Source organism: Dicentrarchus labrax, unplaced genomic scaffold, assembly GCF_905237075.1.
Source record: "Dicentrarchus labrax unplaced genomic scaffold, dlabrax2021, whole genome shotgun sequence".
In the NCBI taxonomy this organism is placed as follows: Eukaryota; Metazoa; Chordata; class Actinopteri; family Moronidae; genus Dicentrarchus; species Dicentrarchus labrax.
Genome location: NW_026136723.1, coordinates 5750380 through 5765715, shown reverse-complemented (window position 1 = coordinate 5765715; position 15336 = coordinate 5750380). Strand labels below are relative to the sequence as shown.

At 39.5% G+C, this 15336-nt stretch overlaps 1 protein-coding gene across 2 annotated transcripts in view; it reads left to right on the top strand.

The window, feature by feature from the left end:
- Positions 1–15336, top strand: part of LOC127358032 (septin-7) — a 33705-nt gene that overhangs the window by 11167 nt on the left and 7202 nt on the right. For both annotated transcript variants that reach the window (XM_051390883.1, XM_051390882.1), the window contains exons 3-7: positions 6950–7050; positions 7158–7292; positions 10990–11107; positions 12629–12721; positions 12867–12963. In XM_051390883.1, the coding sequence (XP_051246843.1) occupies positions 6950–7050; positions 7158–7292; positions 10990–11107; positions 12629–12721; positions 12867–12963 (544 nt within the window). The remainder of the gene's footprint in view (positions 1–6949; positions 7051–7157; positions 7293–10989; positions 11108–12628; positions 12722–12866; positions 12964–15336) is intronic.

Genomic DNA, 15336 nt, shown 5'->3' with positions numbered 1-15336 from the left:
CTGTAATAGAACAGTGCTAAGTATGTCAGTCACCCAGCACGTTTATCCAGGTCAGATGTCAGGCAGTGAGATGGACCTTCTTCTTGGCTGCTTCACTATTACTTTAGGCTGTGAAGGTCTGTATTTAACTCAGTTAACCACTTTTCTGTTGGACTTTAAAATAGCTTATTAATTGCATGCACACTGGTCGAGCACATGAAAGCTTACTGAAGTTGTTGGTGAAGAATATCAGTGCGTTAGTTGTAAACTAAGGTGGTTGTCATTAAGTTGTAGTTTTTCTTATGCTCTACCTTTTTTTTGAGCAGTTATGTCCGAGCTCTTCTCACTAGTTTGAAGTCAGCACAGGTCAATTGGAAAACTTGGTGGTGCATCAATCAGAATCAAGCCATATTTGAACCATAACATGATGACAGTGCTTATGTTGCCAGTCCACTGCCAATCAAATCTGATCAAATCTGATCAAACCCCACCCACACAGTCCTGATGAAGCAGATTAAGGACACAGTCACACATCTGCGAAAAATCCTAGGTCATACTCTTCACTGTTGGTGGAAATTTAAAGACTAGTTGTCTTGAAATTGATTAAAATTACCAAATAATCTGGAAATGATCTATGTTGTATTTTAGTCCCTCACCTACATAAACCTAGTTGTGTATTTAGTTTGAAACTTGACTGTAGGATAAACTCTGACACTTTAAAGGTGGTTTACCAGAAGCAAAGTGGGACTGACTGAACTGTTGCTGTAGATGATAAATAAATGCCCTACCAGGCATCTGTGCACAATAGCAAATGTTAATGCTTTCATGAGCTCACTATAGGTAGAATAAATGGCATGTTAAATCTGACTTTAAAGCTGCAGGTGTGACTGTGCCAAGAATGAAGTTGCTACTTATTCAGTGATACTGAGTGCGAGGCGTGTGGTTTATGCCCCAAGTCGTTGTCCTTTGATGCTGTTTGCAGTGACGCTGCAGACGGTATGGGTTTGGTACTTTCCTCAAATAGAGTGTGCAGCTGCATAGTTTGACTTGAGCTTCCTTTTGAAGAGTGAAAGGTGATACTGTTTGTGTGAAGGAGCTCCAACAGGCCTCTCTCTCCTGTCCTCTACCTGTGTACAGTGGATCAGCTGCATGATGAGGCTCCTCCCTTCACCTGTTCCCTGTGATCTACTACTTTGCTCTAAATCTCCTCTAATCCCTGGCAACACACTGAGGGGCTCTCTGCCATCGCCCGACTGCTGCTTCCAATTTGTTTACTTGCCTGTTACACCTGCTCAGCTCTTATTAAAAGTTTAAATGAGATTTAGGTGTGTGTGTGTCTGTGTGTGTCCCCTTCTGTGGGCATCCAGGCTGAATGTTTGAGGATTCCTTTAGGTTTCCAGTCCCAAAGGAAGAAACTGAGAGCTTAAATATATGCTTAAAATTGTTGTTTATCCTTGCAAGGGCCGAGACAATAAATATGGAGAACAGAGAGTTTCTCTCTATCTCTCTCTCTCTCTCTCTCCAGGAACCACAAACTAATTACATTTCAAATAATTGTGGCCACTTTTCCCCCCCAAGTCATGCCGAAGAATGTGATTAAACCCCGAGGAATGCTGTGTGTAATAAAATCCAATTCATTTTTGAAAAAGAGGAAGATGATAGGCAGAGTGGGTGTTAACAGTTAGAGGTGATAGGGCAGGCCAGATGTCTCTGTTGTTCCCGGTTAATAAGGCTTGTGAGGCTGCAGAGCGTACAAGGACAGGGACTTGGTGATTAGCCAGCAACTGCCTTATGCACTGAGCTCAGTCTTGTCCTGCCAATGCATGACATGCCTCGCTTTTTACATCCTATATTTTATATGCTCCAGCTTCAGTGGAGAGATTAAAATAACAAGATAACCTGATGATGTCAGAATGTTATAAAGGGTAGGGCATCTCTCTTCTTCTCAGAAAACAGTGTTTGAGTGCCACTTCATCTAGATCAATAGTTTTTGCCACTATTGGTAGCGTCACTATTAGTAAAGACAGTTTGTGTTGCTCACTGCTTTAAACACTGAATCTTTTAGAAAACTGACACGATGAACACACAAGTGATGTACAAACATGTAAAAAAAAAAATGATAAAAATGTATTTTCAACAAGGGATGTCAACAGTTAGCCTGTAATTGATTAACCACCAAGAATGTTATTGCTAGCTAGCAGTGGTGTGTGACCCATTTCCTAGTCTAATGTAAATTGTGTGATGTTACTCTTCAGTCTAGTGGTAGTACTAGCTGTTAGCTACTATGCTGTACCATATTGAAAACGAGCACCCAGCTGCCATCTCTGAGGATGGCTCGCAGCTAAAGATTGTGTCGCTGCTACATAGGTGGGTGGTATGTGCCAGTCCTGTATGCTGCCAACCAGTGTGGTAGGGAGTGAGGGATTTCAAACTAAAGTTAGTTTGGTACCTTGACCCTGAGTACATTATGCTTCTGTAACAAACTTAAACACAATGAAAACCATTTTCGAAACAACAAGGATGAGCTAAAAGTCAGGCTAGCTCTGCCTGATTGCGGGACTGCTCTCAAAACAAAACCTACATCACAACTAACTCACTCACTCACTCACTTAGAACCTCTCTGTTTGGCCCACGTCAGACAACCTTGCTGAGAAGACTAGTGCAGTGAAGACATGGGCCCTTAACTGCGCCTCTTGTATTTATGTTAGTTACTGGTTAAATGGGTGTCTATCAAAAGCAAAATAAACTGACATCATATCTTGTGGAATTTACCTCTGTTGAAGCACTAGTAACAGTTATTACGGTAATAATAAGTTTTACTGTAATATTTCTGGCCAAGGTACGGTATGGTTTGACAATATGAGACAGTATAGGTTTGGCATCAACATACCTTGTTTTGTGAGGGGATTTAATTCACTGGACTCTGTTCTGCACAAATGGTAACTTTATGTTTACTAACTAGCCTATTCTGGACCTTCGTATTCTTAATCAACAGATGAAATTTGTCTTATTATCCCAGGGTGCCCTGGTGACCTTGGGGTTTAGGTGCTAACCATTTATTGGTAATTCTCCTTGTCTGCCCTCATTTCCTGTAGCTATCTGGTGCCTTTCTTATTCCTTCATCAAAAAGAATTGTACTATATTGATATAAAGGTACAAAATTACATTACCTGAGATTATTATTATTATTATTATTATTTCCCGTCCTATTGTACTGTAGTAATTTGATTCCACTTTGTCACTAGGCTCTTCCTAGTGCTCCTAATGTCATTTACAAGAATCCACCTGGCCTGAACGAAAACAACCAATCAGAGCCGAGAAAGATAGAAACACAGTTTGGGTTGGAAGCTTGAAGATAGCTGATTGTTGAGTCTCATTCCCAGGGTCCATAAGTGTCAGTATTTGACGCCCTGGGAATGAGACTCAACAATCAACTATCTTTCTCACCTCTGATTATTGACAAAAAGTTATATTTATGAAGGTTACCTACTACAGCTTTAAGTGTGGCAGCCACAGTTACTTTAAATATGTCAATGCACTTTCATTCATTGAATTAATTTAGTGTATCATACTGTATACATATATATATATATTTTTTTTTATTTTTATTTAGTAACCAAACTTTTTTTTTTTATCTATGATTACATATATTGCTGATGTAAGCCCACAGTTGCACAGGAACCGCCATCATGACCAGTTTAGGTTCAGCCGTTGTTAAGCTGTGGTGACTGATTGTGTAGCTGTCAGTGAAACTGCTCTGCAGTCAGTTAGCCTTGAAACCGGATGCAATGTCACAGTATTCACAGGATGCAATAAATACTGAGCAGAGCGATAACAAACTGTAACAGTCTGAGATCGCTGGTGCAGTTTGTAGTCTGGTAGTGTTATATTGTGCCAAACAAGGTTTCCAAACAGTGCATTAGTTTCTATTGGTCAACTGTTGGAACTTGCATATATACGTTTAATTAAGGTTAATTCTGACGGTTGGAGATCATATCTAAACAGGAAACACATTCTTGAATTTGGGCTGCAGCTGAAGTGAATGAGAAACAGAGCAAATATTCACAAGTGCACCCTGACTCTATCATGTGGTGTTTTGCAAATATGCATTCACAGTATATTACAAGTAAATAAGCCTGCAGTCCTGTGATCCAGTCAAACACTGTGACAGTTGTACTGACGTCTTACATTACTGCACTTATACAACATGGTGCAGCCTAGTGTTGTTGCTCCTTTTCCCATGAGCTCACTGTCTGTGGGCAGCCTGTCTGGTTAATAGGCATGTCTGTGGTTGACTGACTCATCCTGTTATGCAGTAGATGAACAGAGACGCTGCAGCATTCTTCAGCATTGGCCACTCAGCAGTCCTACACTTTAAACTTAAAGTGTCTTGTGTGTGTGTGCATCATCTCTGACCGTGTTTCACACTTTTTTTTTATTCTGCATAGACATTGCTAGTATCATAATTATCATTCTTTCACAGTCACATGGTTTCAAGGTATTTTAAAAAAACTGCAGTTTCTTCTGACAGTGTATCTTCTTTTCCCAGTATGATCCACCCACCTTACATTTTCACACTAGTTTGTTTATAAAAGAATGTATATATAATCTTGAATAGAAGGTCTTTATGGTTTGTTTGTCAGTTGAACTTGCACTCCCTGTATGATCGGCATTCACTAGCGTCAGTCTGGTCAGCACATCTGCCCAGTAGCATCTCTGGAGGTCAGAGGTCAGTTTCAAGACTGATAGATTCCAGTACATGACAGATGCCGGTAAGTGGTGGGTGGGGGTCACAGGGGTAAGGGTCTGCTATAAAAGCTTTGCTGGGGAATGTTATGCTGCAACAGTCTGCATGATAGATTGTGATGGACAACAGTTGGAACAAACGCTAAAGGATAGCAAAACTGCAGTCAGCCAGGGGTAGAAAGAATGGAGGTGGAGGAAGAAGAGGTTTCGCTCAGTGCTATCAGACCAAAATAGGTCTTTTTCACTACAGACATTTTGACAGGTCATGGCAAGAAAAGCAAAAGTAGGAAAAGTAATTAATAACTGGGCTGTCACAGTATCAGTTGCGGCTGAAAAAATACTCAATACAGATATTATCAATATAGAAAACGTTAACTTTTTTTTGGCAAATTTCACTCAACTGTGTAACCCTGGCAACCAGCATTAAGGTGCATTACCAACACCTACTAGGTTGTAGTGTGAACCACAAAGGGGGAACACAAAGAAAAAACAGAGAGGATTTAAGAGGTACTGAATTATTTATACAATATGTCAAATATGTATTATTAACACATTATCAATATTTCATTTTTAAATATCACAATTATTGGAAATGTCTGTATATTGCACCACGCTTATTAATAACAATACTAGTTCTAGCACACTAGAAAATGAAGCTTCTACCTTTCACCTATCATTCAGGAGAGTAAAAACTACTACTATACTTACTAATTCATCAGATTCCACTGCCCTCTGCACAGTTGGTGTGCTAACCTGCAAGAGTTGCTTTGCTAATGCAACAACAAGGACATGATATCACACACCCAATCACTGCCAGTTGTGTTTGCTGGAGCTCCAGACCAAGTTGAAACATGCTACAGAGAATTGAACCTGGTGCTACTGAGTTAGTACTTTTGTTCCTCTGAGTCACTCAGATGCTCAGTTTTTACAATTCAATTCAAAAAACTTTATTTATCCCCAAGGGGCAATTCCTGAATTCCTTTATCCAATCGCCACTACTACACCCAAACCAAAAGTGCACCAAGCTGCTTTTGTACAACTTGCTCTTTGACTCACTTGTCTTTGTTTGATGAGGTTTGTTGGGCTGTGAGAACCAGGTTTAGCTGTGTAACCCACATGTGGTAAAGTGAGAGTGCAGCCCAGCCTCAGTCAGTGAGCATACCAAGGGGCATTCTGTGGTGCTACTTAAGTGTAAGGTATCGGCTCAGTTAAGCTGAGGTTAAACTCAAATACTCCCCTCAAGGAAACTAGCTGTATTCTACAACGCTACTGCACAAACACCGCTTCAAGAAAAAATGTATGTCCAGACTTGGACTGAAATCAAAGGTTATACATGGCATTAATTTTAAGGAGTGTTGTAAAGTCAATGTTTGTCTGCCAACTGCTGTGTGGGCCTGGCACAACCCCAGTGAGGGTTTCTCATCACTCCCTCGCCGTCTGTGAAACCTCTGAGATATGAGAGAGTGGCAGACAAGGTCTGGTTCGGATCTGCTGATTAAATCAAAGTTCATCTGCTGATCACGAGTTGTGCCCTGACCCCACGCTGATCAAAGCCCAGCCCTTCTTGCTTCTCTGATTTGTTCAGAGGCAGCTTTGTTCACCACGTTCTTCATCTGTCCGATCCGCCGCACAGATCTTAAGATTGCATGCTTAGTGCTTGAAAAATAGTTTTGTCTCACTGTGGTTAATTGCGTTGCAGAGCTGTTTTAGTTCTGGACTGCAGTCAGTGCATTTGTACACAATTTAGGCATTCTCAGATTTTTCTACAAATCCTCTCTACACAAAGTTAAATGGTGATGCACCATCACAGGCTCCTCCACATTATTTCACAAACTTAAAAGCATATTGATTCTTATTTGAGCCCATACTTTTTCACTAGTGTCACTTGTGAGAGCCATGACAAACAAATGATTAACATACTGGTGCCCCTTATAAGTGAACAGTCTTTATATGAGACCAACCAGCATGCAAATGGTTGATTCAGCAGTAATCACAAATCAATACCTCTTTCTCGCACACAGAACCTCAACCAAGTAGTATGGAGATAAATGGGTTTTAAGCATAAATGGAGAATTGACTATTCTAAAAGAATTAAATTATGGTAAACAAGTAAATGAACAGTAGTTTACCATATGGCTTGCACTTCTGTAAAGCACATAATTATACAATTTTATAATTATTAGCAAATTCCTTGACTGATTTATGTCAACATTCTTCATTGCAGGTGGAACAATCGAAGGTTCTGGTAAAGGAAGGGGGTGTACAGCTTCTCCTCACCATCGTTGACACTCCCGGCTTCGGTGATGCAGTTGACAACAGTAACTGGTGAGCTCAGCCATCTGTCATTGGTTAATATAGGTTACTGTAATGAAATTGTCACTGAAATTGTATCACTGTGCCTGACATTGGTGTGAATAATGTTTGGTTCTCAGCTGGCAGCCGGTCATCGATTACATCGACAGTAAGTTTGAGGATTACCTCAACGCAGAGTCCCGGGTCAACAGACGGCAGATGCCGGACAGCAGAGTGCAGTGCTGCCTGTATTTTATCGCGCCATCTGGGCATGGGTATGTACTACAGGAATGCTACTGATCATGGAATCATGTCAAATATGGAATATTACACACTTTCAGGCTTGTTACAGTTGCCTTCAGTGGTAGTTTTTAAAATCATGCAAGGTCATTAGATTAGATAATTTATAAATTTTCTGTGTGAATTAGGAATTAGCTTACTGCATGTGGAGTGCATTTTTAGTCAGTATTAAGCTTCTTATAACCATGTAACTCTGGCCACGTTCAGACTGCAGGTCAAAGGCACCCAAATCAGATTTTTTTTGTGTGACTCAGGTCTGATATTTTCAGTCCAAATCACATGGAATGTGATCTTTCTGATTCTGATTAGGCCACTTTCATATGTGGTCCAAATCAGATTTAGGTCAGATTTTTTGCAATGTGAACAGTCATATAGAATTCTTTTGACTTCTATGTTACTGATGTGTGATTACTATAGCCAGAGATAGCGAGTGGAAATTCAGAGACAGCAGTGCAAATGGAGCGAACTGAAAATGTTACAGGCTGCATATGGTTAAAAGATTAAAGTCAAGTGACTCAATTTATACAGCACAGTTTACAACAACAGAAGCTGACCAAAGTGCTATGCAATTTTCAAGGTAAGGTAAAAATCAGCTGTGTGACACACTGAGAGTTACAGTTTGCAAGTTCAAATGTTGAAGAAACAAGAGGAAAGGCATGATTCTGGATATTGTTTGCAGTTGGACTAAACTAGAACCATCCATTGAACTGATTTGCTTTTCAAAGCTGTAATCAGAATCAAAAATGACACCAAGATGTTTGGCAGTATTAAACATACTCAGCCCACTTGCAAGGTTTTTGAAAATTGGGATTAGTCTTGCAAGCCAATACTTGTCTTTTTCAGCTGGAGAAAGGTACTGGCCAACCAATTTCTGATCATGAAGACAGTCCTTAAGTATCTTTGAATCACCTGTGTTATTTGGTTTTAGCAATCAAGTCATGTGTAAGAGGCTGCTGGTATAGGGGGAAAAAAAGTGGACCCAGGATGGATCCCTGGTGATCCCCACTGGCGAGGCCAGCTATGGAGGTTGAGAAATTGCCCAAATTGACGTAAAAGAACCTGTCAGTAATGTAAGAGCTTCATACTATAAGAGTGACTTTCAGTATGAAGCTGTTTTTGAGGAGGTTCTCCCCACATTTCATTGTAGACTCATGGGGAACACATTGGAAGAAATGAGCAACATAGCTGCAGATTTCAGCTGTTGTGCTTCAGTGCTGCTCCCCTGCAGCCTCTTTCTCTGGCCAGCAATTAAGTAGTCCAAACCCAGCCGGCTATGCCTGTGGCCTCCTACCAGGCTACCAAGCAGGAATAACATTTTTGTAATCTGTTCTGAGCTTGGTGACCTGGAGACCCCGTTCCTCCCATCTGTGTCTTGGCTTTGGCTGCTGCCAAGCATACGCACACATAAACCCGCACACAGTTGGCTTGGCTGTTTTTAAACACTTGGCCACAGTATGCTGCCTACAACAAAAGGTGCTTTGCTGTTGAGCTTGTTGGCCCACACTCAGTATGGTTTAGTGACTGCAGTCTTTTTGGCTGTCTCGGAAAATAAAAAGCACCAAATGGACTCATTCATTTTTGACAGCTGCCCTGTGTATGTGTGTGTTTGTGTGTGTGTGCGTGTGCTAAAACATACTAGCATTGGCTTTTTAACAAGTGATAAAATCATTCATTGGATTTAGTTTTGAGACTCTTTTCATGTCCTCCAATCTACACATTTTTTGGTTTTTGGTGGAAAATTATGGATCATAAAAAAACAAATTTGTAACCTAATTTATCCAGTGTTAGATTAAGCTGCCACATTAACCATAAACTTTTCTGGATGTGTACAGTATACCCAGTCTTCTTGCTGAAGAAATGTAGCAGCAATGAGGAAAAGTGTGCACTAGTGAATGTGTCATCACTCACCTCGTGTACACTGAACAATTACAGAGGAACTGTTTTCACTCAGGTTTTCTGCCTGATCTCTTTTCAAATATGTTACTTATATCCTGGAATGTATATGATTTCTAATGGTAAATTTAGCTTTGATTTAAAACCAGAACTTTGGAGAACTAATCTTACAATGACATTGTTAGAATTTCCGGTTTATTTCATATTTGTTTGATAATGTGCTCACAAACTTTCAACTGTTCCTGTTGAATGTAGGCTATCTTAGAAGTGAAAAAAATACAGTCTTAACCATACAGAATCATCTGACCAGTTTTATGTTTTAGTAGTTACATAGGAGCACATGATCATCATTATAGAGCTGACCTGAGGTCAGTACTGCTGTAGTTGCAGTGAAAGATCCATTGCATGTAGCGATTTTGGCATGTTAGTAAGGCAGTTTGAGAAATGGGAGCATTGCTCTTGGAAATGTAGTTAGGATAGGTAGGGTGATTGTCAGCGCTCAATGCTCCACCTGTTGAATGCTGTTGTGTAATCGTCCCTACGGCCCTTGTTGCTGCTGGTGAAAAGCTGATTAGTTGTATTACTGTAATGGTGTGTTACAGATTGATCTGAATGCACCAGACCACTGGTTGATAGCTGGGGAGGAATGAAACTGTGAGTTGGACAGTAACTGGTTTTGGATCTGCTGCTTTTAACATGTTTGTGATTTACTGGTGGACAGTTCAGAAATGTTTTTCACTCAGTGCACTGTATGATAAATGCATTATCAATACATAATGCACTGTAATCCTGTTGCATGTTTGTGCATCAGCTGTTTTGCAATATGTATGTCAATTCTGATAAGAAATCACTACATGGTTATGGATACAGATGAAGAGTTGTACTGAGTGGACCTTTCCCATAAACAGCAAGCTCTGCCTTAGGGGAAACAATGTCCTACAGATTGTTGGCAGTCAAAGATTGATTTTTGTTGTCTGTGGATTATTGTGGAAAATAGCAGTAATTACAAAATTATGTAAATCCCTGTGTTTAAGAAAATCCTTTTTATGTTTGGACAATGCCAGGGTAGTGGTTTCATTATGCTAAGCTAAGCTAATCACGACTCTATCTCTGTACTGGTAGACATGAGAGCAGTATGGATCTTCAGGGTTCCCATGCGTCCTGGAAAATCTAGAAAACCTGGAAATTGATTAAAATGACCAAATGTCCTGAAGTAATCTGTGTTATCCTGGAAAATGTAACGTACGTGAGAACAGCCAAGCGCACAAGCTTGTGCGGACTGTCCTATAAATGCTGACCACCATTGTGAGTGCTTTCTTTTGTTGTCAAAAAGTCCTGGAAAATGATCTCTTAAAAAGAGTGAGAGCCCTGATCTTGTCGTCTCACTGAAGGAAAGTAAGCAAATAAGTGCATTTCCCAAAATGTTGACGTATTCCTAAAAATGTAATGGCACTGGTATCAGCCCTCAACAACCTTTTCAGTCAAACCTTTTTGTGTCAAGTTTAAAGGCTCCAGTACGTATATTTTGTCCAAATACAGCCTTACGTAGTGTAGATGCCCTGGCAGCAACACACACAGACAAATAGACATGCGAAGATAAGACATTATAATGCCATTTGAAAGATGATTTTCAGAGTCTGAACAGACAGATTTTTTATGCTGTCTGGTTAGTCCAGATGTTCAGTTTAAGGTTGTGGCTGGTGTTTGACGGCAGCTCATTGCTTCACCCCAGCCTGGCAGCTCCACTTACACTGTCTCTTCTCTGTGCTTCTTCCTCAGACTGAAGCCCCTCGACATCGAATTCATGAAGCGGTTACACGAGAAAGTGAACATCATCCCACTTATCGCCAAAGCCGACACAATGACTCCTGAGGAGTGTCAACAATTCAAGAGACAGGTGTGTGTCACCTCCGGCTGTTTATTTGTTCAGATGTTCAATCGGAGTGTGGTTTCTTATTCATGTTTGCAACGCCCCATTTCTAGTTTTGTTTTGTTTCTTTTATCTTTAACAAAAGTGTCTTATTTTTACTGTATTCTTGATTAAAAGAAATCCATCCAGGGGCACCCAGGTAGTTCACCTGGTAGAGCTGACACCCCATGTACCAAGGCTGTGTCCTTGCTACAGCAGCCACGGGTTCAAGTCCAACCTGTGGCCCTTTGCTGCATGTTGTCCTCTCTCTCTCCCCTTTCCTGTCTATCAATAAAGGCAAAAAGTACAAATATACAAACAAATATATTAAAAAAGCCATCCAATGCCCTCGAAGCAGCCTTGATATTTTAGCAATACTGACGATAAACCAGCTCTCACCTATTTTACAACATAAATTACGTGATGGGTTTAATTGACATGGAAATCATCCTTTCTAATTACTGCTACTGGCTGTTGGGCTGGCTAGCAAATCTCAGTACTTTGGCCAAAATGTGTGAAATTGAAAACTCTGGATCAAAGTCTTACCAGGCTTTCAGACAGAAAACAGCACTGCATTACTTAAACTGGACTTCCTGGATTGTAAGATCCATGAGTTTGGAGGCTTATCAGACACCAGAACACTGCGCAGCGATTTAGGACAGATTTTACACTCTGGAAAGATACCACAGCGATAATTGTATTATCCTTTGTCTCAACCATTGGCAGATAAACAGTAGAATTCCACTAATCACACTACTGTTAGCTAATAAAGTAAAATCTGTTGGAAACGTGCCACTGCAGCGTTCATTTGGACGATGTTCTGCCAACGCAGCGGCCTTATCGAGATGAATAAGTGATCTGTGATTTTTTTTCTTACATACAGTGCGAGTGTCATTGAACGAACATTGAACTAATGTTTCAGTAATTAAATCATCATTTTCTTCACTGTCTTCTAAATTCTTGTGCAGCTGTTTGCGTGTAGACACAGTTAAAATTGATTCATTTCAGAAGTTTGGTTTGTTATAAATATAACTGAGGGTTTGTAGTAAAATGTGTTTATTACATTAAGGTAGTGAAAACAGCATTGGTTTAGAAACGCAGATGTTTTATTGGTATCATTCACTGTGACTGTAGACGTACAATTTATTTAATTATACATCACAAGCCCTATAAACAGGATACAAGAGGTCATTTTTTTCCACCAATTCTGAAGTGTTTTGTGTTGGGCTGTTTGATTATCACAATGTTGTATTTGAAGAAGCATAAGCATAGCACACTGAAGTAACGCGTATATACTGCATCAATCCAGTGATACTGTGTGTGTACTTGTCATGGTAGTGTTCATGTGCTGAATAAATAGGTAGGTTCCTCCTCCTGTGTGTATTGACTAACCTCCAGTGTGACTATTGATGTTTCTGGACCTGTTTGTCCCACATACGGCCCATCACCTCTCATACTGTTTTTCCATCTCACCCTGCCTCACCCGTTTTCCCTCTGCTGCATGGGCAGATCATGAAAGAAATCCAGGAGCACAAAATAAAAATCTACGAGTTCCCGGAGACAGACGACGAGGAGGAGATGAAGATGATCAGGAAAATCAAGGTCTGTTCTCTTAAAGCGTTGTTCATTAAATATAACTCATGTCATGTTATGTCATTCATACTATATCTATGAGTAGCCTGCAGTGTATTTTTAGCCATTGTGCGTGAGCTATGCAACAGTTGTGTTCCCTCCCTCCTCTCTGCAGGATCGTTTACCCTTGGCCGTTGTCGGTAGCAACACCATTATCGAGGTCAACGGAAAGCGAGTGCGCGGGAGGCAGTACCCCTGGGGTGTGGCTGAAGGTAAGAGGTCGAAGGTCAACTGATCCCAGCCCTGTTAATTGATTAACTAAGTGGAGTCTCTCTCTGTCTGTCACGCACATGCAAACACACCAATATTTCCACAGTTTTATTGGATTATTGAGCAGGCATCACGTGTAGATGGTTTGCAAAGCAGTAACACAATCCATGTGCTCTTGTTTGGCTCCTATTCCAATATTCTGCACACAGACCCACACACACACACTGGGGAACTGCGCTATTGAGTAACCACTGTGATAGACAAGATAGGGAAAACATTAGCATGGGGAGCGCTGGACCAAATTATTAAAAAATAGATCACTCCTTATTTATTTGTTTATTTTATTGAACACCGACCAACAATATAAATTCGTGATGACATAAAATACAAATTTCACATATAAATAATTTGTTAGAATTGTGTATATATATGAAATTCACTTGCCACTGGACTAGAGCACCAGCATCTTAGACCAACAGACAGAAATAAAACTCACCAAAACCAACTTTGTTAGTCTTTCCACTGTTCCAACATTTGTTACTTCTGGTTTAGTTAAATTTACTAGAAATTAGTGCTGTCAGTTAAACAGCACTTATCTCAGAACGGCGTTGCGTTAATAACTTAAAAAATTTTTTTTTTTTTTTTTTTTTTTTTTTTTTTTTTTTTTTTTTTTTTTTTTTTTTTTTTTTTTTTTTAAATTATTTTTTTTAAATAAAAAAAAAAAAAAAAAAATTTAAAAAAAATTAAAAAAAAAAACCCTTTTTCTTTTTTTTATTAAATTTTTATAATTTTTTTTTTTTTTTAATTTATTTTTTCTAAAAAAAATTTATTTTTTTTTGGTTAAAAAAATTGGGGGGTTTTCCATTAATTTTTTTTAAAATTTTGTTGTTTTGTTTAAACGCGTTATTAACGGCGTTAACGCAAACCCATTTTAACGGCGTCAATTTTTTTATCACAAGATTAACGTTCTTTTTGGCCTAGCACACTTTGTAGTTTTTTTCACATGCTGTTGCAACAACTAGTAACGTTAGAAAAACTACAACACCACACCGGATCTAGCTAGACCAGAAACAAAACAACAGGCACGCCGCACACACTTGTTTAAGAGTAGTAGACGTTGCGTTTTGAGTGGATGGCGAGACGCCGAAATGGATGCCAATAATATTCTGAATGGAAAGTTTACTTTTAAAAAGTTGTCATCAAAGCCAGGCGACAATGGATGATTTTTCAATAAAACATTTGCACAAAGCAAGCCGATCCACTTTTCCATGTTGGTAAGAGCATTAAAATGAGAAAAAATAATGGGACAAAAAGAAATCAAGGGACATTTAGAATAGATAAAAATGTGCGATTAATCGCGATTTAAATATTTTGATCGTTGGACAGCACTACTATAAATTACTATAAGTATGTATATAAAATGTCTCAAATAAGCTACAATGAAACACATGATATTTAAAAGTGAGATGTCTGCCAGGAAATACAGGAAAATACCTGTCTAGCAAGAGATCAGCAGGGTGGCAGCTCACCGTCGGCAGAACGCTCGATATTTAGCTGTGCTTGGTCGGCCCTTTGTCGGTGTGCCGCTCAGAATTTGATAGAAACATGAGGATTTAATGGATACACTGAACATGTTTGGACGGCCTCAACAATACATACACAATGTTTCAGTCAGCAGCACTGAATGTAAACAGAACTGCGTTTGATCATAAGAAGATTAAAAGATTACTCCACAGGGCACCTTTAATACATGTGTATCTAATCTGTTTAAATTGTAAATGTCTGTTAATAAACATAATACCAGATCATGTAATCCTCAGTCATATTTTGTATAAACTGGCTCAGAGACAATAGGCTTCTGTCTTCCACTGCCAGTTAAACTACTTATCTCGACCAAAGAACTGGAACAAAATAAACCTCCATGAAGAAATCACAATACTGAGCAATACTGACGATATGAAAATAAGTGTTACACACTCGTGCCACTGGTGGGAAAGTTCAGCACAGGATATGAGAATCCTTTTTGACCTGACACAGGAAGTTACTGTGACGAGACGCACGAAGCATTACAACATATTGAGCTTACAAATCTATTGAGTCTGACAGAGCTCAGAGGTGTTTACTATAACAGAAAGGGAACATTCCGGATCTTATAGATTCTGTTGTCGTCTCTAGGGCTGCAACTAACGATCACTTTTATTATTGATTAATTGGTCGATCATTTTCTTGATTCTTGGCAATTCCCAAAGTCCAAGGTGATGTCATCAGATGTGTTGTTTTGTCCACAGCCCAAAGATATTCAGTTTACTGTATAGAGGACTAAAGAAAGCAGAAAATACTCACATTGGAGAAGTTGAAATCAGAGAATTTGGACA